Source organism: Xiphophorus hellerii, chromosome 20 (assembly GCF_003331165.1).
Source record: "Xiphophorus hellerii strain 12219 chromosome 20, Xiphophorus_hellerii-4.1, whole genome shotgun sequence".
Lineage (NCBI taxonomy): Eukaryota > Metazoa > Chordata > Actinopteri > Cyprinodontiformes > Poeciliidae > Xiphophorus > Xiphophorus hellerii.
In genome coordinates, this window is record NC_045691.1 from 17,609,833 (window position 1) to 17,635,724 (window position 25,892).

A 25,892-nucleotide genomic window follows, 5' to 3' on the forward strand; every position below is an offset into this window, starting at 1 on the left:
TAATGCAGAATGATGCACAAATGTCTTTCTCACAGCTCGGTGAGAATAAACAAATCACTGAGGTAAATCTGTTAATGTGTTTTACAATAAAACAATCTGCCGAACCAGAACCTGCTGTTGTGATAATTAGCGGCGTTCAGATTCTCACAGTTTGATCATTTATCATAAAATTATTATCCATCCATCCATCCATCCATCTTCTTCCGCTTATCCGAGGTCGGGTCGCGGGGGTAGCAGCTTCAGAAGGGAGGCCTTCTGAAGCTGCTGAAGAATTATTATGCTTCTCCAAATGCACATAATAATTTAAAACAAAAACTTGATATAATTGATTTTCTTTAAACCAGAGAAGCAACAAACATTGTTTCCACTGTTAAATGTTAACTGATATGTCATTGTGACATTTATTTTCTTTTATTTTTAAAATTTAACATTTTTGTATTTCTGTTTTTTACTGAGTAAAACTTTGACTATAACAAGCTGCCACTGCAGCCTCTTTCCCAGCTAATTTCCACCATGAAGACACTATGAACTACAATTGGCCATGAAAAATATTAACCCAGTGATTTTCATTCTCTAACCAGAGAAAATGAAATGTTAGTTGGTGCTTTGCACTTAGCTGAACAAACAAATGTAGCTTTCAACACTGCAAAAACACAAAATGTTACCTATTATTGGCCTAGTTTGTAATGCAAATGTCTTGAAATAAGATAAAAACTAATTTACAAGTAACTTTTCAGCAAGATATATATAGAATATTGTTTTAGGTCAGTAATTCCTTAATATAATTGAAAAAGTACAAAACATTTTTCCCATTGTTAGTTAAAATGTCTAACAGATTACTTCACTGACACATTTTCATCAGTATTAATAACTTTCTGACCTAAAACCAGCTCCTGTTTCTTGCTGAAGTTAATTGTGTTAGTTTTCTCTTTTTTCAGGTGAACTAAGACATTTGAAATAAGAACTAGACCTGAAATACTTGGTGAGATTTTGTGTTTTTGCTGTGAATAAGACTGATAGGTGGCGCTCCGTTAGTTCTGCTTCTTTGTAACATCATTTTTCCAGCCAGCCAAATTTGCTTATTTTGTAAGCAAAGGAAAAGAGTAGTTTGCTTTCAGCCAGCTGGCTGGAGGTGTGCAGCAAGGGATGGATTAAACTCTTTGCTTCATTCACTCTGAAATCTTTGTTGCTTGCTCAAGTTTTGACATTTTTTTGTGCTGCTTGTTGCTGTAGAATATGAATCTTGTTTGTTGATCGCGTTGCGGCGTTTATGCAACGTCTCTTACGTTTCTGCATGCTGATATTTCTCGGTTGTTGTGCTGACAGAGGTTTTCCTTTGATATGCAAATGTTGTGATTGGAAGAGAGACTGACCTTCTTCTCTGTTTCTGTGCAAAGCCTGGATTTGAGGAATGTCCTGCTGTTGAGGCTTTTCCTCTTTCTTTTTTTTGAAGATGCAGCAAAAAATAAAATATATTAAAAAAAATGTTATCAGGGGGTTGCTGAGGCACATTTTGAAAATGAGTACGAATGACCTCTGTGCAGCAGTGTCAGCTGGCTGGAGAAATCAGGCGAGGGATTGTGGGGTTTCTGTGTCTCCTCTGGACTGATATCCTTGGTTTGACATTGAGCAGCACAAGCAGTTTTCATTATTGACTCCACAGGAGCTCCAGGAATCAGGAGCTGTTTGCTGCCATCGTTATTACAGCTGGTCTGTCTTCTTTTCTCTCTATTTGACCCTCTGCAGAAGATCAGGACCCAATTTTACACAATTATTTCAAAAACAAGGTCAAATGTGTTCAGTTTTGTTTGTGTTGAAACAAAGAAGGAACAAAGTCGCATTTTTACACTCTGCAGAGCAGAGAGAGAGTAATTTCTGGCTCTTTACATGATAGCAGTGAATCTGTTGTGTAGGAGTTGGTGTCTTTTCCTTCTTTCTGCAAGTTGGTTTTACTGTTAAACATGAGCTGCTTGGTGATCTGCCGTGCTTACCGTTTTCTTTTTTTTTTCAACAATGGCATTTTCATCTGGCTTCATAGCAAATCTGCTTCACTCGGCTATTTTTATCTGCTCTAAAAATTCATTTTAAAAGCATTTAAAGATGATTGTTTTTGTTATTTATTGTTCGAAAAGCGACTCTTGAACTGCACTTTAAGTGTGGAAAATAACTGGATTATAACTAAATATGCACAAGAAAAAAAAATATCTGGTCAGTTTTCACGTTATAAGAATTGACTGATGAATGGCTGCTTGGGAAACCTAAAAAATAAAATCATTTTATTTTACATTCAGTGGCCTTATAGGACCAGAGTCAGAGGACAGATACTATAAAATATCACTAATACATGCACTTGTTGTGCAAATTATATTTTAGAATACATTTAGAAATATTTGTATGAAAATGTTTTCCAAAATATTGTTCAAAATACCAAATCGATCTCAAACACCACATAAAACTCTTTTTTTTCTCTTTTTCCACATTCTTAATGACAAATTTGAATGTTAAATAAAATAATTAATGTTCTAAAAATGCATTTTAATTTGATTTTTGTCTTGTTATTATGAAAACAAATAGTTTACGTTACATTCTTAAACAGGTTTCATGATGCACAATGCACCATAAAACTTCTGGCTGCTGAAGGGTGAGAGAGAGCGAGACTTTCAGCAGATAACAGAAAGGCAGAATGAAGTTCAGCCAAGTTGCTTTGATTTATCTTTTACAATTGTCTCTTGTTGGCTATGCTAACTGTGCTACCTCATTTAAAATGCTAAAGACAGCTTAAAGTTAAATCTCTTCAATAATTTTGTCTTTGTTTTGAAATGGTCAAATCAATGTTGAACAGCATCGCCTCTCTAATACTCACGGTGTGAAATAAGTGACTCCTATAATTAACAGTTACTGACCGTTGATGACAGGCTTGAAAACATAACTGAATGCTATTCTTAAGTCTTCTTATAACGTAGTTCTTAAAGACAATTTTAAATTATTTATAATCAGTATCAGCTGACCAAACCATTACAAAATCAAAAGCTCAGAAATCAACAACAAAAATTTTACTGCCTCAACTTTAAGGACCGGCAAAGTAAGTGAAAGATGGGGAAGTTAATTTAGAAAACTGTAGTTGAAAGTGATTTAAGGAGCAACTGCAGGCTATTTATTAGTGTTTTTTTTTTATGCTGTGAACTTTAAAGAACTCCTACTTTAGCTGAAACAAGCAAAAAAACTAAAATGAACTAAAGAGTTCAGTAAACGGGCAAATCACTTATTAGCTTAAAAGAAAGTAAAATAGACTTTACCCCAAACATTAAAGAAACCAGAACAAATTATTCTAGACAAATTAGACCAATTTTGCCACAATTAAATGAAGAGGGTCTGTTACGGGTCAGGCTCTGAAGAGTCATGAAAACAGATGAACACTTTGAGAGCAGCAGTGGCGTTGGATCAGGCGTGTTTATAGCAAAACGAGTGAATTTTTGTCTTTCATCTAAAAATACACACTTTGGTCATAGTAATAAAAGAGGCAAGCAAAACAATAGTTTAACCAGACTATGGTTAAACTTTAGCTGGTTTCACTGTGACAGAGATCCAGTTTACTATAAAAAAAAAAAGATTAAACAGTGAAACAACAAATGAAGGCTTTCTAAACACCTGGCAGCAGACTTCGAGACGTTTAGGTACATTTCCACTGTGGGAAAATTTCTCCAGGATTAAAGTATTCATAGGCCATAAATTAACCCCCTCCATTCCCACTGAATCCAGGGTAAAACCAGATTACTCAGGCAGAAGATAGTACTTTTGAGATTACCCTGAACCCTCAGTGTAGATCTATGTGGATGGAGACTACTTTGGAAGAATATAGTAACCATTCTGTTCCAGTAACTCCAGTTTAATCCCATCTACAGACTGGTTTTATAATCTGCAATTGCTTTTAAGTTATAGACTTCCACCTTTTGCAATCTTTATATATATATATATATATATATATATATATATATATATATATATATATATATATATATATATATATATATATATATATATACAGTACAGACCAAAAGTTTGGACACACCTTTTAATTCAATGAGTTTCCTTTATTTTCATGACTATTGACATTGTAGATTCACACTGAAGGCATCAAAACTATGAATAACACATGTGGAAATATGCACTAAACAAAAAAGTGTAAAACAACTGAAAATACCCCTTATATTCTAGTTTCTTCAAAGTAGCAACCTTTTGCTGTGATTACTGCTTTGCACACACTCTGCATTTTCTTGATGAGCTTCAAGAGGTAGTCACCTGAAATGGTTTTCACTTCATAGGTGTGCCCTGTCAGGTTAATAAGTGGGATTTCTTGCCTTATAAATAGTCATGAAAATAAAGAAAACCCATTGAGTTAGAAGGTGTGTCCAAACTTTTGGTCCGTACTGTATATATAAACATATATGTTATGTTTTAATTCTTATATCATATTATAGTGCTATTCTCTCATCAAAAACTTACCTGGAGTTTTGCTTTGATTCCTTCAACTTCCAAAACCTGATCATAGTTTTCTGAACATCTTGCTGTTTGTTTTTTTACTATATTAAAACATTACTTATTTATTTATTGACACTGCCTTTGAGAGTTGCTATTTTTTTAAATAGTCGTTCTTTCTTGCACAACGACAATAAAGGAATTTAAATTTTAATTATCATTCATTCATGTGTCTCCCCTGGCAACCAGTCAAGGTGCCTAAACGTTTACTCTCGTGGTGCGTTCATTCTAAACACGTTTTGTGCATCTGGTTTACATTCAAAGTCTATGTGGAGGTGCGTCGAGGGCGCATCAGAATCGCTCTAGCCGTTGTTTTCCGATGCCGGCCTATTTGTTGGACACACCTGATGCGTCAAATGCTCAAAACTCTCAAATGCTTCAAATTGCACCGCGCTAGACGTGTGAAACGCAAGCTGAAGTCACCAGTCGAGCTTCTGCCTCACTCAGCTCCTCTAGACTAGCGGTAGCAGCAACTAGGATACACCTGGTGGAACTGTAAATCTGCTGATCTCATCACAGGAACCACTTCTCAGTGAAACGCTTCTAAGAACGGAGGTTAGCAGCATCATGGAGGAGCATTCATCATTGTTCTGATGAAATACCAAAGGCTGAGTTTCGGAAAGAGCAGGAGCTTCTTAAAGAGACAGTGTCCCAATATCAAGGCGTTAAATTGCACAGTCGATTTTCTTTTAAGTCATATTACAGCATTTTTCTAACAACTGAAAGTAACAGAGTTACTTGATTTCCCTATAAAATCTCACTATGTGCCTGGAAAATACTTAATATACCGCCCATCTAACTTTTCTAAAACAGTTGTAAGAACCATGGTTCAGGGTAGTTAGAGATGATATTTGTTATATTTTACAGCAGATAAACATTAGATGTGGTTGCAGTTGTTTTTAAATCTTGTGCTTAATTCACTGAGTCGGGTGAACAGCATAACTCTGTTCCTCCTGCAGCCGTCAGTCCCCAGTCAGCCTCTAGTGTCCATTCAGGCAGAAGTTGAGTGTGCTTCACCTCTCAGCGCTGCTTAATTCAAACACGCCGCAGCACTACGACGTTTTACTGCTCCCCTTTTGATCACCAGATCCAGAGATTCCTGCTTTTAAATTAAATGAATACCAAAAGGAGGGCTCTTAGCTTTAATGAAGGAGAGCTGATCTAATAGACATTATGCAGTTTTAGCTGTGGCAGAGCTGGAGTTGTAAGGCTTGGTTTTAAAGCCACGTTGGCACTCATTAGTGCCTGTCCAGGACTGATGTGTTTCGTTTTTGCTCTCTGGCAGGTTAACTGAACCTTGGCTTGCTGACTGGTGTAAAGCGGGGGATTAAATCTTTTGTCCTGCTGGCTCTACTGATTTTTTCCCCCTCTCCTCCGTCAACACTGATGAGGAACTTAATGGTCAAGGTCATTTGTGTTTCACTGAGAGTGGGGGTTTTCTTGAAAAGGAGACATTACGATTTGTGTATAAAAATGTCGTTTTTGTCAAATAAATGAAGTTATTAGAAAAACAGGTTATTAAAAGATAGGGCTGGACAGTAAATCAATAATTTATATCGCAATAGACATGTGATCAATATCAATAAATAGTATGTCTGATGAAATATTCACTAAACTGTGATCCAGAACCGCACAGCATTCTGGGCATTCAGATGAAAGATTTTAAAGTTGGTGGAATCAAGTAGCTCACTTACTTTTTGGTTACCTAGCAACAACTTGAGCAACTTCTGGTTACCTAGCAACAACCTGTCGAGTAACTTGCGCAGCAGCAGTTAATGTGTCACATAAGTGCTTAAAAATGAAAAACAGCGTGGAGTGAAAAACTGGACAAAACAGAAAATGTCATTCCACCAGTTTGGCAGTATTTCAGTTATATAAAACCAAAAACTAATCATTAATGATTGATGTACCGTCTGATATAAAATGCTTATTCCGTGAAAGTGTCCCGCATGCGCAGTAGAGGGCGCAAGAACGTCAGCGTTCTCAGTGTTCTGCCAACCGCCATATAACGGAAGAACTGCTCAGTGTTTGCGGAAGTAAACATGTACGCTAACGGTGGAGCGTAGCTTACGATTTTAAAGTTGTTGTCCGACCGAAGCCAGTATGTTAACAACTTAATCCTCATTATTGTTCGCTATGGTTGTTGTTTTTCTTCCCGCTTGCGCCGATCAGGGCGCAGAATAGTGACGTTTGTCGAGTATCAGTTGCGTTCAGGTCGGATGAATGTCACCTGGACGCCGGGCCACATTTGAATCAGACGTGTATCGGACACAAGTGGACTACGTCTCATTCGAAAACAGTCCGACCTGTGTTGTTCAGACTGTCATGAAAAGGTCAGATACGGGTCGCATTATGGCCAAAACAAAGTAGGAATTGGATCACTTCCGGCTGCAGTGTGAACGCAGACAGACATTTCTGCCTGCTGATAAAGATTTACTAACCAACGCAAGAGAGCTACTGATGGAAAAACAAGTGAAAGGTGATTAATTAGTCAGGGCTGCTCACATTGGTGGCAGGAAAGTCCACTAATTACCGAATGAGACTGGAAGCATCTGTAAGGGCAGAGCATTTAATTCAGATTAATTAAACTGTGTCCTGTTGGTCCCACAGGACCTTCTCAGAGGTCATAAATCTGTGTTTGGTTTGACTAACGAGCAGCAACAGCCTCCCGCCTCTGTGTGACCCAGTGGGATCCAGACTGTGTGGTAAAATTTCACCAATTTATTGCCTTTGATTTACAATTTTCTTTCAATGCGTGAAACATTTTATTTTATTTTAATTTTTTTTGCGGTTTTCTTAAGGTGCAAAGAACAGAAATGAACCTGGGACGATTTTATTTCCATTAACCACCAATACAGCAGCATGTTTCTGCAGCTGTCAACAGAATATAAAATATAATAAGATCTGTATATATTTTTGCAAATGCTTCAAATATGTTCATATAGCAAACATTAGCTCTGGTGGGATAATTTTCTAAATTTCTGTAGGTCAAACTGGCTGTATATGTAGCTGTTTTTACTTGATAAACTTACTTAAAACTTCCAGTGTAAGCTGTATGGATCAAGTCATCCCTCCAATGTGATTTTTAATTAATGATCCTGTATTGAGGTATCAAGTAGGAGCGAGGCTTTGGGCTCTTTGATGCTCTAAGCACCCAGTGTATGGTACTCAGTCTGCAGAGAAATGATGCTGAACAGCAAAGACAGGCTCTGCTCAACCTCATTACTTTCTCACTCAGAGGTTTCCTCCAACATGACACACTTCTGCTGTGAAACGCTGAGCTGCCTGCGCAGCGGATCACAGATTAAACCTGGCCGAGGCGCTGTGAAGAATGGCTGTCTGAGTGGGATTAGTTATCACTTGTTTTATCCTCTGCTTTTTGTAGCGACTGCTTTCGTATGAGGTTGAGCTTAGCGTCTAGTCTTCAACTTTGTCCTGTTTTATTACGTTAAATCTCAAACTTTTCTGTATTTTACAGAAATTTTATGTGTCAAGCCGATCACAAGAAAGCACGTGCTTGCAAAATGGGAGGAAACTATGGTGATTTTTAATTTAAAAAATAGAATCTGAAATGTGTGGCTTGCATTTTTATTCAGCCACCTGATGTTGTAGTTTCACTGCAGTTACACCTGCAGGTCTTTTCAGGTTTGTCTCTACCAGCTTTTAACAGCCAGAAACCGACATCATCACATACTAACATACCTCCAGCTGATTGGATGGAAAACGTCTAAGAAAAACAAGTTTAAAGTTTTGGTGAACATTAAAATAGCAAAAAACAAAAATAATACTAATACTACTAATAATAATAAATAAAATAAAATACAAGTTTGAACCCAATAAGAATAAAAAAATGGAAGTGCCATATTTTCAAGATGAAGGGATCTTTATACAAAGTGCTTCATACAATAAGGTAAAATTATTTACATAGTACATTTTCAGCAAAAAGGCAATTCAAAGTGCTTTACATGAATTAGAAGGAAATACAATAAAACAACAAACCAAAGGAAAGAAAACAAAAAAGTACAATCCCATGTTTAAGAATAAGTAGTCCTTGATTTATAAACTAGTAGGGGTTTCTCTGGATTCCTGTTCTGATCATGTTGATCTAAGGTAACGAGTCGTTTCTCTAGATGAACTAATAAGAGTTGCTCTGTATTGTAACTTTCTTCTAATTACTGAATGTATAAACTAGATCCTTCCCACCATTAAATGATTTTTTTTCCTGCTTCTGTTCTTTAAAGAACGCGTTGATAAAATTCCAGGTGATGATGCCGTCTAGCTTCATTTGATGCTAGTTTTCCAATGTTTCCTTTAGAAAATTGATGTTTTCTAAAGAAAACTTTTCTTTTAGAAAACATCAAACAGTTTGATGTTTCTAAACTGATGTTTAGAAACAAACCGGCTTAATAAACGTAATTTATTTGGAAGAGAGAAATCACATTATTTTAGATTTCTGTAAATATACTTCATCTGTTTATCCTTTTTCTTCTGCTTCACAGTTATGTATTATTTGGTGTTGCTCTACCACATAAAGTCCAATAAAACACATTGATGTTTGTGGTTCTAAAGTCACACAATAAAGTATAAGATGCGTAGATACTTCTGGTAAGGTACTGCGTCCTGGACCACCAACAAAGAGCCTCAAACCGACATACTTCCAGAGCCACTCCCTGGATCTAGTTAATCAGTGAACCTTTAGTTCTTGTCTTTTAATGGCCGAAAGAAGGAACTTGCTCTCAGGTTGTGTCAATAGTTTTCCTTGCAGGAGCTCAAGTCTTAATTTAGTCCCAGTTTCTCTGGTACCTGAAAGTTTTTCTCCTGAGCCTGGATCCGTGTCACAAGCTCAGTGGACCGGGCCCAAGCTGCCGGCTGATGTCTCTGTCTTCAGCTGATTTGGTCCCAGAGTCCCTCTGATCTTTATCCACCATGACTTTGTTGACATTTTCTGGGACTCAGCGGGGAGATTGGATGCGGACTTTGTGTTGTAATTAGGGCGGTCAAACAGAGTGGCTCCCTGGCTTCGTCCTGACCTCTCACTCAGCCGCTTATTACCTCAGTGGGAGCCGGCTCCAAGAGAAATAAACATGACCTGGTTTGATTTTATGATTTTAATGGTAAACACTCATTTTTATTAACATATGATTAAATTAGATAAAACCAGCTAGGCTTTGTTTAAGGTTTTGGAAATAAACATTATTGGTGCTTTGTGACCTCTCAAACTTTCAGTTCCTAACCCTTAGTTATGAATTAATTAGATTAATTGTGAGTAATCAACTCTGGAAATAATCGTTAACTGGAGTAAACTGACTCAAAAAAAAGCTAATTACTGAAAGAACAACACACTAAGAGCAGTAATTAAGTAAAAAACTATTCTATCTGCTAATATGTTCTAGACCAGAGTATTTAAAGTGGCTTATTGTCACCTGGTTCAGATTAAGTTAAAAAAAATCTATTAAATAACTTTTGATATCCAATTATTAATCAGTAATAATAATAAAAAAAATAGTCAGTAGATTAGCCCTACTCTGTATTGATGATCAGTCAAGCAAGAAGGATTTAGCTTGAAGTATTTTCAGCTGCAGATGTAGCCTTTGCTACAAATGACCAAGTGTACACTCAATAGATGGTATATTATTGCAAATTAGGCAACAAAATGTATATGTTTTTATTTAAAGAAAAGGAACTGAATTATTTATTTGCATCTTTTAATGTTTTTGTAGTGTAAAGTTCTGAGGGAGAAATCGATAAAGTCATCTATTGTTGACATAATTGTTAGTTACAGAGTAATGTCCTCTGAGATTTCTCTACGTCATAATGAGCCGACTTGTTTCTTTAATTCAGATTATTACAGACGATGTTCTGACCTCTATTTTTATGCCTGATTGAATTCAGGGAAATACTTTCACCCGAATCATGCTTCTGCTGTTTGTCATTAAGCATTGTTTACTCATTCTGACTGTCTGCGCTGCCCCTAGTGACGTATAGGTCGCTCCCTCACGCACAGAGCCATCCTCAGTCCTGCAGCCCTAAACCGTTTCCTAGCTCAGAGCATTCCTGGCACCAGGAGGCCCAGAGGGGTCGAACCAGGGCTGGAAGCAGCGTCACACTCCAGAGCTGGCACCGGGTCTCGAAACCAAATAAGAATCCCATTTTTCCTCCTTTTTGCCGGCCTAAAGAGGTGCCGCTTACCCTCGGCTCTCCTTGGGCTCAGGGTACTTCCGTGGAGAATGACCCCTTTGAAGGATGGTCTGGTTTCTTTGAGAGGAGATTCTCCTCGCGCTCAGTTTCCCAGCGCTGCAGCTACCTCTGGACCGCCGCCCGAGCCCCCCGTCCAAGAATGTGCATTGGCAGAGGATGTAATTAAGGCGATGTTTCTCCTTACACTTGGCCTAACCTTTGAGAGCCGCAGCTCACTTAGAGCCAGCGTGTTTTTTGTGGTGACTGTTGCTGCATAGTATCAGGTTTAGGTTTATTTCAGACCGCTGATTCAGCAAAGCAGAATCAGCTAAATAAATAACACATTTATAGCTCTGCCTGTTATTCACCAGTCTGAAAATGAATAAGTAGAAGTAAAAATGTATAAATATGTTTTATGCAAGTTAAAATATCCAAAATCATTACTGTTTTAAATAAGGTAGAGGAATTAGTAAACAATAAGTCCTACTATAGTGTGGATAATAAGGTTAGGGCAGCATTTCAATTAAAGATGTCAGTTTATGAAATAATCCTGACAGTGAGATAAGAGGAGAGGAAGAATCTAAATTTCTTTCAGCACTTAATAGATATTTGACACATTAAGATGTCGCAATATGGCATCGAATAAGCTGATATTTTGTCTATTTTTTGTTTATTTGAAATATGTTTGTACTGGTCTTTTGAGTTGAATAGCTAATTTTATTTTTATGAGGAAAAAACTCCTTTCTGCTCCTTTTCACTTAGGATTTCTTTTAGTTTTTACATGAACTATTCATAATATTATCCAAAAAATAAGTGAAAATTTAAAAAATGAATGAAATAAGACTAAGCGAGTTGCTAGGAAACCAAAGAGTGAGTGAGTTAGTTGATTCCACCAACCTTGATCTCCCAGAATGCTGTGCGGTTTTAGATTGGAGTTCAGTAAAATTATTTAATGAATCTGTTGATATAATCTGTTGACGATGATCACATATTGATTGCAAATATATGTTGTTATTGACTTGTTGTCCAGCCTTAGTGGAAACCGTGGCTGAAATTTGTCGTTTTGGTTTCCACTCAGTGTTTTAAAATCGAGTGTGAGATCTGCCTCTGATCAAACATGAAGGGAGCACAAACATGGCGGCTGTTTGTTCTCACTGTCTTCTCTCTTGTATGCGTGTGTTACCTCGTGTACTCAGATGTACGTTTTGTGTTTGTTTACAGTAAAGTGTGAATTAGAGGAGAATCCCCCCCACCCTCTGTCTGTTCTTTGATTTTTTTTCTTCTTCCACTTCCTCTGCTAAGGCCCTGTGTTATTAGCGCGCTGGAATCGCCTGACTGAAAGCTGAGGGATTAAGTCCGTGTCAAACATGCTTCTCTGTCTCAGTTCCTCCACGACCTCTCCTCCTCTTCCTCCCCCTCTGTTGGCGCTCTGTGTTTAAACTAGCTCAGTGCCAGAACAGGGATCTGCTCACTTTGGGAAGTGCTGCTTGTGTGAATTTCTGCTTGCAGGTTTTGCTTCCTGGAGGGTTTCCAGACGGTCCAAACAAAGCAGCTCATTGATTGTATTAGAGGCAGCAGTCAAGGCTTGTAGTGAAAACACTTCGTTTGATTAAGCATGATTTGTGTTTGCTTTGAAGCTACTGTAACTTCAGCTCAGCTTGACTGAGAAAGTAGTCTTTTGACTTGAAATGCACAGCATTGATATTTTGAAATAGGGTCTTTTCAGTGTTTTCATCAGCAGTCAGTATCTTACTCACACTGGATAGCAGTCAAAGTTGTCTCAATTTTTAATAACAAATAATTATTGTTACTGACCAGAGACTGGAGAAAATGGATTAGAGCCAGCTTGAAGCAGATTACTGTTTGTTCATTTTAGATTTTAGATTTGTAAGGGGCTCACAGAATTTTCTTAAGAAATCTATTCGTTCATTAACATGGGTTTTTATTTCTCATTCAATAAACATAAATTAAAGGTTGGATTTGTCAAGTTTTTTATTGGGTTTTTTTTTTAACACATCTTTGCCAGGGGTGACCAAAACTCTGAAACTGTAACTAACCCCAAATGAACATTGTTTTTGTTGATAGTTTCCGTACAAATTCTGACATTTTTATGTAAATTTGTTTAGTTGTGCATTATTTAGAATCAAACCATGTCAGTGCTGCCCCCTCTGGTCAAACTGTGCATAATAAGTTGTATTCTACTTATTTAAAACATTTCTGCTTTTTGTCACACAGGAAGTGCAATAGTAATTTATTATTAATTTAATACCAGCTACTTGGTTAATTACTCAACCAAGTAGTTTTGGTTGAGTAATTAACCATTTTTCCAATTATTTCTGCATTTTGTGGTGTATGAAAAGTAATGTCCTGAAATATTTGTCAAAGTTTGGCCTTGGCTTTGGTTTGGGTCTTCTTTGGTATGAACTCAGTCCCAGTCCAGCAGCATATTCTTGCTCTTTTCTGAGTTACAAACATGTCCTTTGATGCATATGTTGTCATCATAAGTCTCTAACAACATCTAAACACGACTGGAAAGACAATAAATATGGAGACAAAGTTTACAAGAAAGCAGCAGTGCTTATTTCTTTCTGATTACAGCCCTGCTTTAATCATCTTCAAAATTTTTCAAAATTTGTCTGGCTTGGCTTTCAGAGGGCGTTAGTTACACTTTAACATTCAGCCGCTGCTCTTGTTGAGTCCCTTTTTGTCTCTGAGCAGAAGTTCAAAGCATCCAGGTTGATTGTGGGTTTGTCTCAAACTTTCCAGAACAACTCAACCCCAAACTGCAGGCTTCCTGCTCGTTAGGAACAAGCTGGGCTTTCTCTCTGACTGAGGTCATTATTATAATCTTCATCATAATTTTACTCCTCAGTGAACACTGCTTCTGTCAGAGAGCTACAGCTGAAGCTTTTTATTGAGGAGGAGTTTGGTTTTATTTTGAACGTGGTCTCACAGGAGAAGTATCTGTGGAAACGCAGGCTGTAACATGTTTGGGTTTTTTTTTTTTTTACCGTGCAAGGATTGATTTGATACAACATGCTGAAACAAAGTCATTTACATCTCATATGCTCACAGCAGGCCTCCATTTGCAGCTGATTATATCGAATAAAAGCTTTACGTGTGAGTTAATGTGAAGAACTGAACATATAGGGGATAAAACATGATGTACGGAACCAGCAGAGCTGCTGAGCTGGGAAAGGCAACGTAAAGCATAAATAATGAGCCAGTGTGTTTCCATGGAGACAAAGAAAGCAAAGATGAGCTATGAATGCAGGCGTGAAACTGCTGATTAAAAACTTGGACTTTTCTGAAAGAAAGTGTACACTTGTTTTCACTTGGCACTCATCTTTTATCTGTCCTGGCAGACGAACATGAAAAACATCCATCCCAGCCAAATAAATGTGAAAAGCGGCGTTAATGTTATATTTGTCAATGTGCCACTGTTCTTCTAGTTGACCGTGTGGCCCGGCGGACTTGAACCCCCCATAACCTCCCAACCCCACCTGCAGTAGCTTTGTAAGATAAAATACACTATGAAATGTGCATTTTGTTTAAACCAATACAAATGAAAGAACATATATGTTTGTTTATTAGGCTTAGGCAATTTGACATATAAACTGACCATCCATAAATGAGTATTTGGCATCAAGGGTAAAATGTGAATGTAAAAGATTTAGCAGTTTTGTTGTATTTGACTTGCTTTTAGCAAACTTTCCTCACATTTAAAATGAAAATATCTTAAACAACATTCATATATTATCATGTTTACATTTCACAAAAGAGTAGCAAATCTAAATGTTAAATCTAAGTATTAACTATTAAATCTATATTTAAACATTAAATCTAAATGGTAAAATCTACATACTAAATGATGAATCTAGATCTTAAATCTAGATATAAATGTTAAATCTAATTGTTATCCACTTGTCAGTCCTGCCTGAATATATTTGTCATGTGTTGGACCAAAGAACATCAGTTGGTAAAGTGTCATATATTGCCCAACCTAATTATATATATATAATTATATATATATATATATATATACTAGATAGATAGATAGATAGATAGATAGATAGATAGATAGATAGATAGATAGATAGATAGATAGATAGATAGATAGATAGATAGATAGATAGATAGATAGATAGATAGATAGATAGATAGATAGATAGATAGATAGATAGATAGATAGATAGATAGATAGATAGATAGATAGATAGATAGATAGATAATCAACTGTCAGTGAGTCTTTTATTTTGACTCACTGACAGTTGAATTTTTGAATAATTGTTTTGATCCAGGTACATTAGTGGATTTTCAACTGTGAACCAATTATTTAAGCTGGGTCATGCCACAAGATCCCAATTAGATTTAAGTTGGACTTTAACTAGGCCACACCAAAACCATAATTTTATGTAATTTTGAAATGTCTCAGAGTTGGATTTCCTGATGTGCTTTAAAATGTGAGGAACTTAACTGAATTGCACAAATTTATATGATTTATTTAAATTGTATTTATTTTGTGTGTGTGTTGCCTTTTATTTTAAGGCATTTTAGTTTTTGTTTAAGTATTTTCAATGATGTCTTCCATTCACACATAATTAATTGGTCCTATTTTCAAATTTCCTTTCAACTTGTAACATTTATTAAGACAGAAACTAGTGGACTGCCCTAGCGCTCTTACCGCTAGGCTTAATGAGTTTTCTGGGGGAAACCCTGGTTTCCAGCTTGAGGCATCAGAAGTATTTTATGCGCAAATGAGTTATAAAGGTTTTAAATGTGAGTGTTCCTCCTCCTGCTTTAAACAGTTTTAAATCACTTTAATGCACCATATTGTAAAGGTGGCTCCTACTCACAGCTCTGCCTTATATTCTGTAATCTGGGCCACATTTGAAAGTAGTTCAGGACCCACACTGAGTAACATTAGCTGAACGCTACGGTACGTCCCCGTTTTAAAATATTCAACACTTCTTAGATTGAATATTTATAAGATGGTTTTTCTACTGATACAGCAGCATAGTGATGTTTGGAAATACATCTATAAACAGAGTTTTACTCAGTTCATATTATGTCAGGCTAAACTGTTTTTATTAAATTATGGAGGAACAGAAATGGTTTCACAAAAAAATGCTGGGATCCACACTCTCTTTTTTACTTTTACTTTCAAATACTAGAATGGCACAGTGTCAATTCACCAACTTCACTGCCTGTCAGCTTACTTCTCTTAAAGTTTAATTATTTTATGAATTGTTAGAAATAACAATGACAGAAATGTCCAAATTGAATTGATAATGTAATTTATCCCCATATATTTTATAGCTTGGGACCCTTTTCCCTGTTAGAGTTACTATGAATATGAATCAGTCATATTTTCTCACAGTAAATTATGACAATGTTAGATAAAATTACTTTTAGTGAACAGGGCGATCACTGCTGGGTACAAAATTACTTCTTTTCATGTACAAAAAGTCAGATATGAAGCAGCCAAAACAAACACAAATGAAATGAAACCTTTATCTTTATTTTTTATTTTTTGCAAAGTTTCATTGGTAAAACCAGCTGACCAAATGTGCTCGAGTTCTGCTTGGGTTGCTAGGCAACTAACTGGGCTTGGCTGTGGTTGCTAGGTAATGTCACAGTGCTAATTTTCCAGGCACCAAAAAACATTAACTTATTGCCAGAGAACTGGCTGTTGGGTTTTTCCTAAGCACTTAAGCTGTTCTTAGAAGAAGTTGAGACGTATAAAAATGTCCAAAATGTGAATTTTGCATAAAATGTCCATTTAAAGAAAACTAGATATGGTAATTTTAACGCCCTGCTTCGAGTCACGTTAATCCGATGTGCCTCCTGTGTTTCTTCTCAGATGGCATCCACTCTGTATCAGCTCAGTGCCTCCTCCAGGTCACCATCATCACCGACGAGATGTTGTCCAACAGCATCACCTTACGCCTGGCCAACACCTCGCAGGAGCACTTTCTGTCCCTGCTGCTCTCCCAGTTCCTGGACGGCGTGGCTCTCGTCCTTTCCGCTGCGCCCGAAGACGTCGTCATCTTCAACGTCCAAGATGACACGGACGTTAGCGCACGCATCCTCAACGTCAGCTTGTCCGTGGCCGTTCCCGTGTTTGGAGACGGACACCAGCGTCCCGGACGTCTCGGGAGCAACAGGCCCGGCACGGGGCCTGAAAGCGGGGAGTTTTTCGGCTCGGAGGAGCTCCAGGAGAGGCTCTATCTGAACCGCAGCCTCCTGGCACAGATCTCCTCTCAGGAGGTGCTTCCCTTTGACGACAACATCTGCCTGCGCGAGCCGTGTGAGAACTACATGAAGTGTGTGTCGGTGCTGAAATTCAACAGCCTGGCGCCGTTCGTGGCGTCCGACACCATCCTGTTCAGACCCATCCATCCCATCGCCGGGCTGCGCTGCCGCTGCCCCGCCGGCTTTACGGGAGACTATTGCGAGACTGAGATTGACCTCTGCTACTCCAAGCCGTGTGGCGCGCACGGTGTGTGCCGCAGCAGGGAGGGGGGCTTCACCTGCGAGTGCCTTGAGGACTTCACAGGTAAGACCTCGATTCCTTACTCTGCAGCGATTGTCATTTGTCCACATCAGGCACTGAATGTGTGGTGCTCAGTAAGTTACTGACGGTAAATGCTACGTCAGGGCTGGGCGATATGGCTGAAAAACATATCACCTTATAAGGGTTTCACATCAGTCGATATCAATAATTATTGATCAGTTTTTTTGTTTTAAATATCTGAAGTACTGCCACACCGTTGCTTATGTTTTTAAACAGTTATTAGGCAGCGTGGCAAAACCTAAAACTGCTACTGTGCAAATTACTCAACAGGTTGTTGCTAGGCAACCAAAGTTGGGGGTGGGACTTGAAGCTTCTTGTTACCCAGCAGCTTGTTGCTAAGTAATCAAAGAGTGAGTGAGTTAGATGATGCTACCAACTTTGCTTGGCTAGCTAACAGCAGCTAAAATCTTTTCTCTGCCAGATAAAATGTCATAAATAACATAAATCCTAAAATTCATTTAAAGCAGGCCACAATGAAACAATGACTACGAATCTGGTCTTCTTTACACGAATTGCAAAATTACAACTTATATCTCTAAATAAAATTGTTACCTTTGCTTTTTACCAAATACAATTTAAACTTACTCGTTTGCCTCTGAGCGTTTGTGTTCACACAGAACAGCAGAATCAAAACTGCAAAAAGAATCTAATTAGTTCATGAATACTGAAAGAAATTACAAATTTCAGTTTGGGCTTTGGGATTAAAGGCTTTTTTGTAGATTAAGATTTTTATCAATCCCACCCAGGCTTAGATAGACCCCAACTTGACAAATCAGTTTTGATTTGTCTAAAGAGAGAAAATATCTCACTCTAAAGAAAATGTCAGACTTAACATTGAGGTTTTCGTACGTCCTCCATAGAAATCAAGTCTAATGCTTAATTGGTTAGAGAAATAAACACATGACTAGTCATCAGCCAATAGAAATAGGAAACTTTTGTTTTTAGAGACAGTAGAAGAGGCTTCTTTAAACTCCTGAGATTATGGATTATCTAGTCAAATTAATTCATCTGTCCAACATTGTGATATAACTTATGCTAATTTAGCTTGTTTTCCATTAAACTTGTTTGGATCCCACCTTCCAAGTGTTAATTTTTGACTCTTTCACAAATGTTTCACTGGGACTTCATTGTTTTACATCTGACCCTTTGACCTCTTTCTCAACCCTTATTGCACGTGGATCTTTATTGATGCAGACCGTCCACTAATGAAAAGCTTTGCAGACACAATCTGAGTGATGAGGTATTGATTTGAGTCGACTCATTCCACTTGTAGAAAGCTACAGGAAAAATATACCAGATTATTTACTTATCTGAGGGTTATAGGATTGTAAAAACAAAGTACACCTGACTTTCTTTTGCTAGCCTGACAGTTTTAAGATACAGCTGATCTGATCTTTGACAGATTAGATTACATTTCTACCATTTTGTCTGTCAAGTTGTTATCTCTGGTATTATTTCATCTAATGTTTTTTTTTTAAACAAAATGATTAGTGATATAAGCTCTGTTTTTCTCCCTTTTAGGTTATCCTCAAGTGTTCAAAAATACTTCTCCAAAGAAAGTAGATCTAGTCCTGTTCACAGAAGTATTGCTGAAGAGAGCAAGGGAAGGAAATGATAAATTTTTAATTATGGCTGCGGATGTACTGTGCGTCCCGGCTGTTAAATGCCTTGTAGTCAAAATACTTGAGAAAAAACAACATAAGTCTCAGAATATGCTGAGACTGAAGGGACAGCGGCTTCCTCTTTCAGCATCATGATGAGTTCATTTATTACTGGCGGCGCCAAAACGACAAACTGGTCACAAAATTTGTTATTTACTCAGGACTGTAAATTTTTATTACATCTTCAAAGGGTGAAAGATCATCTGATGTAGTTTATGGCTAAAGGAAATAAGGAGATGCTAAAAAAAACCTGAGTTTAAAATGTAAATTTATTCAATATGGAAATGAATGTTGTTACCCTCATCTTTTTATAGAGGTTAAGTGGGTCAAATCCTGACTTTTAATGAGACTCAGGGTTTCATGCCGTCATTGAACAAGCCAAGGTTCTTGTTGGATAATTAGTTGGGTAGGATTTTTGAAAAAACTCTATTTGAGGATACATGACTTGTGTAATACAAAGATGTCGATATTATACATGCACAGAGAAATCAGTAGAATTTACTATCAGCTGGCTCAGATTAATGTCTCTGAAACTTAAAAATCCGATCTTTTTCTGACCGGTGAACGTACCATACTGAAACGCTATCAGGTTGTGATCGGTGCAAAACTCCCTGCTGTAGAGTTTACTTGTTTACTGTAAAATTAGTTTTTATCAGCTGATATCACTATTAGATAGTTAGAATAATATGGCACACTTCAACACTTAAAATGCTACATTTTTATATTTTGATATATTTTTTGCTACTCTTGTGAGGTTAAAATCAATAGTCATAATAACACGGGTGTGACATAAGTTAATTACAAACGCTAATGATAGTAAGTATAAGGGCTGGACAATATGGCTGAAAATCTTATCATGATATAAGTGTTTCATATCAGGTGATATTTTTAGTTATTGATTAGTTTTTTTTGTTTAAATATCTGAAATACTGTCAAACTGGTTACATGACCTTTGCTGTTTTGGTCATTGTTTTTTTTTTAAAGCAGTTATTAGGTGGCAAAACCTGAAACTGCTGGTGGCTGCTAGGTAACCGCAAATTACTCACCAAGTTGTTGCTAGGTAACCGCAAATTACTCACCAAGTTGTTGCTAGGTAACCACAAGTTACTCACCAAGTTGTTGCTAGGTAACCACAAGTTACTCACCAAGTTGTTGCTAGGTAACCAAAGAGTGAGTGAGTGAGGTGATGCCACCAACCTTGCTTTGCTCGCCCTGAGAGCCTTTCCTTTGCCTACATCCCCCAGAATGCTATGCGGTCCTGGATCGCAGTTCAATGAAATGATTGAATATTCTATCAAATGGATTATCTATTGATACTGATCACGTGTCTATCACAACATATACAGGTCTGGAAAAAAGTAAGAGCCCACTGCACTCTCCTGGTTATCAAAAAACTCCTGATTTTTCCACCAAATATTGATTTCTGAACTCTTCTAGAGTGAAAATGTTAGCATTGTTGTTTCTAAATGAATGTGAACTTGTTTTCTTTGCATTGAGGTCTGAAAGCACTGCATTTTTTTGTTATTTTGACCATTTTTCATTTTCTGCAAGTAAATACTATATTATTCTTGCAATTTCGGAGACATGTTGTCAGTAGTTCATAGAATAAAAAAACAATGTTCCTTTTACTCAAACATTTACCTATAATCATAGATGAAGCATCTGGTGTTGACATGTTGCTGTGGGGGGCTTCTAATGAAAATCTGCCCAAAAAGTCTTGGGTCGGCCCTGGCTGCAGGAGATCAGCACCAATGATTCGGCTGGTATTTAAAATGGATGCCAGTCATGTTTGCCTCCAGCTAAAAATGTTTTCTATTGTTACATATGCATTAAATTACACCTCATCAAATACAGTAAAGGTTTCTTTTCCTTTCCACTCATTTGCAAAGCTGCTTATGAAGCCTGAAATAGTGTCGGCTGCTAAGTGTGTGGGCCCGGTCGCTCTGAGTCCAGGTTGAGTGGCACTTATTGGTTCTCACACAGCAGTGGGTGTTGGAGCTGGATGGCAGGAGCTTTTAACGTGAATCAGCGCGGGGAGAGCAGTGGGCGTATTTTTACCCACACTTTTCAGAATTAATTCCCATCGGCTGGTGAGGTTTGAATGCGAGTGCTGTGAGCTCCAGGTGCAGAAGGTCCTGCATCTGAAAATAAACCTGCAGCTGATGTTTGCTGATCAAACTGGGTCATTCAGGCAGGTTCTGTTTGAGGTGTTTTCCTCTGATCCAAAGCTCCCGCTGCTTCTCTTTGCATGAGTGTCAAGTTTGCCAGGCTCCGAACTTTGATGGGGCTCGGTATGTGTTCGAGTGCTCAGCTACGCCCTCCATGAGTCTGGGTGGGTGGGTAAGTGCCGGAGAGATGCCATGATGTGTGTAGCAAGCGTACGCAGACGATCTGGGGACTCTACGTCTGTTAATGCATATTTGTGTGTCTTCTAGTGCTTGAGCAGGCGACGTGGGCGTCGCCAGATGGTAGCAGGGAGGAAAAGGCAAAGGGACGAAGTGAATGGTTTCCTTTGGCTGAGTCACTTTGTAGATGCTGGAGAACAACATGTTGTTTAGCTTGAGCACATTTTCCTGCAGAAAAGGCTCAGCAGGAGAGCAGCATCTTTTTAAAACATCCTCACACTTTAATGCATGAAAGTACTCACCTGCTAAATGCTCACCTCAGTCCCTCGGAAAGTGATTTTTCTTTGCCCTTTTTGTGATTAGGATTTAAATATGCAGGCATGCTCCAGCTTTGGCTCAAAGAAAATAAGGCAAACTTCCACATTCAGAACATCTCAGTGTCTATGATCGCCTGCCAAACACTAAAAGCCTCCACAGTTTGCTGCTGAGAATGAATAAAAAGCTTTTCCAGTCGCATGCACCGTTTTTAAAAAGAGGAGAATTTGCATGTAGTTTGTCCCTGGAGAAAAATCAACCTGGAGAAAACGTCTCACTTCACAGCACTGATTCGTGAACAGAAAGCACACTGCACAAACACAAAAGATTACCAAGTATTTTTGGCCTAGTTTCTATTGAAAATATCTTAGTGCACTTGAAAAAATATAAAACTAACTTAAAAGTAACTTTTCAGCAACATCAAGCAGCTTGTTTTAAGTCAATAGTTACTTAATATTAATGAAGTAATAGTTCCACTGGCAGATTATTTCATTTATAATGTTATTGATTTAAAACAACCTCCTTGATCTTGCTAAAAAGTTACTTGTAAGTTAATTTTGTTTATTTCAAGTGTACTAAGATATTTGTAATAGAAATTAGACCAATAATACTTGGTAACTCATAAATAAACCATTAAAATCTCTCTGCGTCCAATTTGTATTTCTTAATACGTGGCAATATTTGTTAACTATACAAATAGGCCTGTCACGATAGCAAATTTTGCTGAGCGATTAATTGTCTCAAAAATTATTGCGATAAACGATAATATTGTTTGAAGACATTTTTACACTGATTTAATGGAAATGACATAATAATGCATGCGATTTCTTGCCAAAGATAGATACACTTTATTTTCAAAAGAACACTAAACACTGGAACTGATAAACAAAATAAACAAAACAACCAAAAACGAAAATAAAATGGATTCTCAGTCTCCATTAAGAAAAAACGCACTTGAAAAAAAAAACTAAACAACATAAAGTAAAAGTGGAAATAAATACTGCATTCAATCAAAAGAGTGCAGATTATGAAGTCTGTATATTATGTTGCCCTTCAGTAATAATTAGATTTAAATAGAGAAGATGGGCACATCCACTACCTGATGCAATAGTTCACACTACATGATTTTTTGCTCCTATTTTTCCCTTTACAACAATCTTAGAACGTTGGTCTTTCTAAGATTGTGTGGTGTGTTACGGTAGATCGTCCTCTGATCTAAATCAGGGGTTTTTCCCCGACTGGGCGCTTTAACGCAGCCTCTTGAATGTGACAGGTAGCCAATCAGAAAGCGCGGATTCTCCTTGTGCTTTCTGAGGGGAAATTACGTCGGGGAATCCCAAACAGCTGACACGACGCAACCTGAAGTCCAGCGGACATTGGAGATGATATGTGGAAACAACATTAACGTTTATTCAACATGCAAAGAATATAGAAATGACAAGAGGAGGAGTTGGAGCGAAATTGCTACTGCAGTTGTTAAACCCGGTAACTTTTCAGCTGTTCTTCGTTAACGTGACGTAAATAGGTTATAATGATTTTCATTCAGTCAGGACTTTACGCTGACACTAGCCACATGCATTGCAGGTAGATTGTAGTAAAGCATTGATTAATGCCTGGTTTTAAAATTAGTTCACTGGACTTGTAGCCATTATTTTGTGCCCATTGTTGGACACCACATGGCAGGAACGAACCCGATCGAACCGTTATACCTAGGATTTCTGTCGGCTAATGTGTGGGTCTGTCAGGTTTTGAAAATGGGCCGACAATCGGCCGACAGCTCTAAGATCATGTCGTGCGCGCTGGGCTTTACACTAAGGAAATGAGGAAGGGAGGGTCAGTGGAGAGCACCGGAGTTGAGCCTTTTTTTCGTTCAGTGTCATTAACAGAAAGAGAAAAAGGCCGGAAGAATGCCGATAATTAAAATGACGTCGATAGTTTTAATTTATCGTACGATTAATCGATTTATCGTTTATCGCGACAGGCCTATATACAAATGAAAACTGATTTGATTTGACTGATAAAATAATATTTAAGTAAACAACTGTTATCTGTTTAAGTGAACTAAGGCGGGCCGGATTTGATCTGTGGGCCTTAAGTTTCACACCAGTGGTTTAGAGAATTGATGTGTATTTAATTTATGGTCAGAGTAACGAAAATACTGAAATAATCTGGTGACAACGTGAGCCATGTCCAGTTTATGATTCCTGTAAACTTCTGATGCCACAACAGGTTTTTGTTTATTCTGGTTTCCCTGTTATTCTCTGTGTGACCAACATTATTATAACGGTTTTCATAGCTCATTTTGAATGAAATTTCTGTTAAGAGTATAAACATCTGGTTTCAGCTGTGGATGCTATTTTAATCTTTGCATGTGCTTGACTTCGCCTGTTCAGTATATAGTCAGTCACAGGGTGGTCCACTAAATAATAATGACTGAAAACAGCACACAATAAGCAGAAACATGTAAATGTTTTACTGAATTTACTGCAAATCAGAGAAGAAAGAATGAACCAGCCTGAGCCACATTATCAAAGTTTACGTTAATCTGACGCCCACTGAGCGTGCCAGTTTTATGTTTAAATAAATGCTGATGCTTTGCTGTAACAATCCACAGAGCAATCTTTCATCTTAGATCTAGTAGCAGTTAATTATCACCAGTCTGATTGCCTGCGATCACATTAACATATTGGTACACACATCATCGGGGTTTAATTTGGCACATGATTAGCTGCTCTCAGGAATCCAGCAGCTTGATTTTAAAGCTTTGATACAGCTTGCTATTATTACTGTTATGTGGTGCATAAATCTACCAGACACATAAACATCAGGGATTAGAGTATTAGTCTTCTCTTAATTAAAAACAGACTCCAACAGAACAGGGAAGGTTTTTGTTTAGTGTGAAAATGCATCTAAGCTACAACAAAATAATAAGGAGTCCGAAATTAAACAGTTACTCATAACATTTACAATTTGGTTTTTGTCCTCATTGTTGTGCAGCTTGTCTTAGTTGCTTCTTTATTAAACAGATTAAACAATCACTTGATTAGGGTACAGAAACTGGAGCAGTAATTATGGATTTTAAAAAGGCATATACACATTTAACCATAAAATTCTTACTCAGAAGTCATCAAACATGATTTTATGTGTGGTTGTTTGAATCATATGCTGAAAGCACGAGCAATGTCTTACAAGCTATCATTGTTTCAAATTAATCCAGGTGTACCACAAGACTCAATTCTTGGCCCACTTGTTTTTAATTGTATATATAAATGGTTTGCCATATACTCCTCGTAGCCCTCCATATTGTTGAAAATGTTATTTCTCTATATTGTTGCCTTGATATAAATAAGTTAAGCTAAACCTAAATTTGTCTGAGGTATGCAATATGTGAGGTTAATTAAAGATAGAGATTTGTTTATACCTTTATTAGTAATGGTTGCTAACAATAGGAATAGAAAATGAAATATAAGAAATTGATTGAATATTACAAGCCAGGTCAAAGACAATCAATAATCCTCCTTACTTTAATGACCCCCTACTGATTCATAAATTATTAAACTGCTTATTAAATAAATCTTTTCCTAATCTTATGGTTGTTTTGTTCAAGAAACAGAAACATCCAGAACTTAATCTGACTAAAATATCAGACTTATCAGACTATAAGATTTCTCTGATTTAACAACAGTGAGGCATGTTTGAGTGGATCAGCTTCCAGATGACCTGCAGCATCATGAAAAGAGCAAATTACTTGTGCATAAATCTGCTGCTTTACTGATCTGATCTCATTATTCACCTCATAATCCTGAGTGGTTGCTTGTTTCAGCTCCTCCTTGTACAAAATACTTTGGTGAAACTGACTTTTACTCACTGGGTTTGTCATCTTTGGCTCATCCAGACGAGACCGCTCACTCTTTTCACTGCAAGATGCTAAAAAAATCAAATTCAACTGTAATACCTTTAAAGAAACTTTCAATGCAGGATTTCTGTGCAATAATCCGGTTCTTTTATGCAAATACAGCCTTGTAAAAATCTATACCTAATATTTATGGATGCAGATTAAAGTAGGTATTGACATGCAGCTTAATAATAAAGTTAATTTTATTATTGGGAAATTTAAATCTGTGGATGTTATTTATTCACAAGGCCTATCATTTTCCATCCCATTTGTCAGGTTTGATGCTATAGTGACTGGATTCAGTTTTGTTTTTCGTGTTTATTATGTATTACAGAAAATACAACACGCCACAAAACCTATTTAGCAGATGAATATAAATCATCAAT

The 25,892-nt window shown here is 37.3% G+C and overlaps 1 protein-coding gene across 4 annotated transcripts in view; it reads left to right on the forward strand.

Moving 5' to 3' along the window:
• The window catches only part of celsr2 (cadherin, EGF LAG seven-pass G-type receptor 2), an 84,459-nt gene that overhangs the window by 14,862 nt on the left and 43,705 nt on the right, over window positions 1-25,892 (forward strand). For all 4 annotated transcript variants that reach the window (XM_032549803.1, XM_032549805.1, XM_032549807.1 and 1 more), the window contains exon 2: window positions 16,577-17,272. In XM_032549803.1, the coding sequence (XP_032405694.1) occupies window positions 16,577-17,272 (696 nt within the window). The remainder of the gene's footprint in view (window positions 1-16,576; window positions 17,273-25,892) is intronic.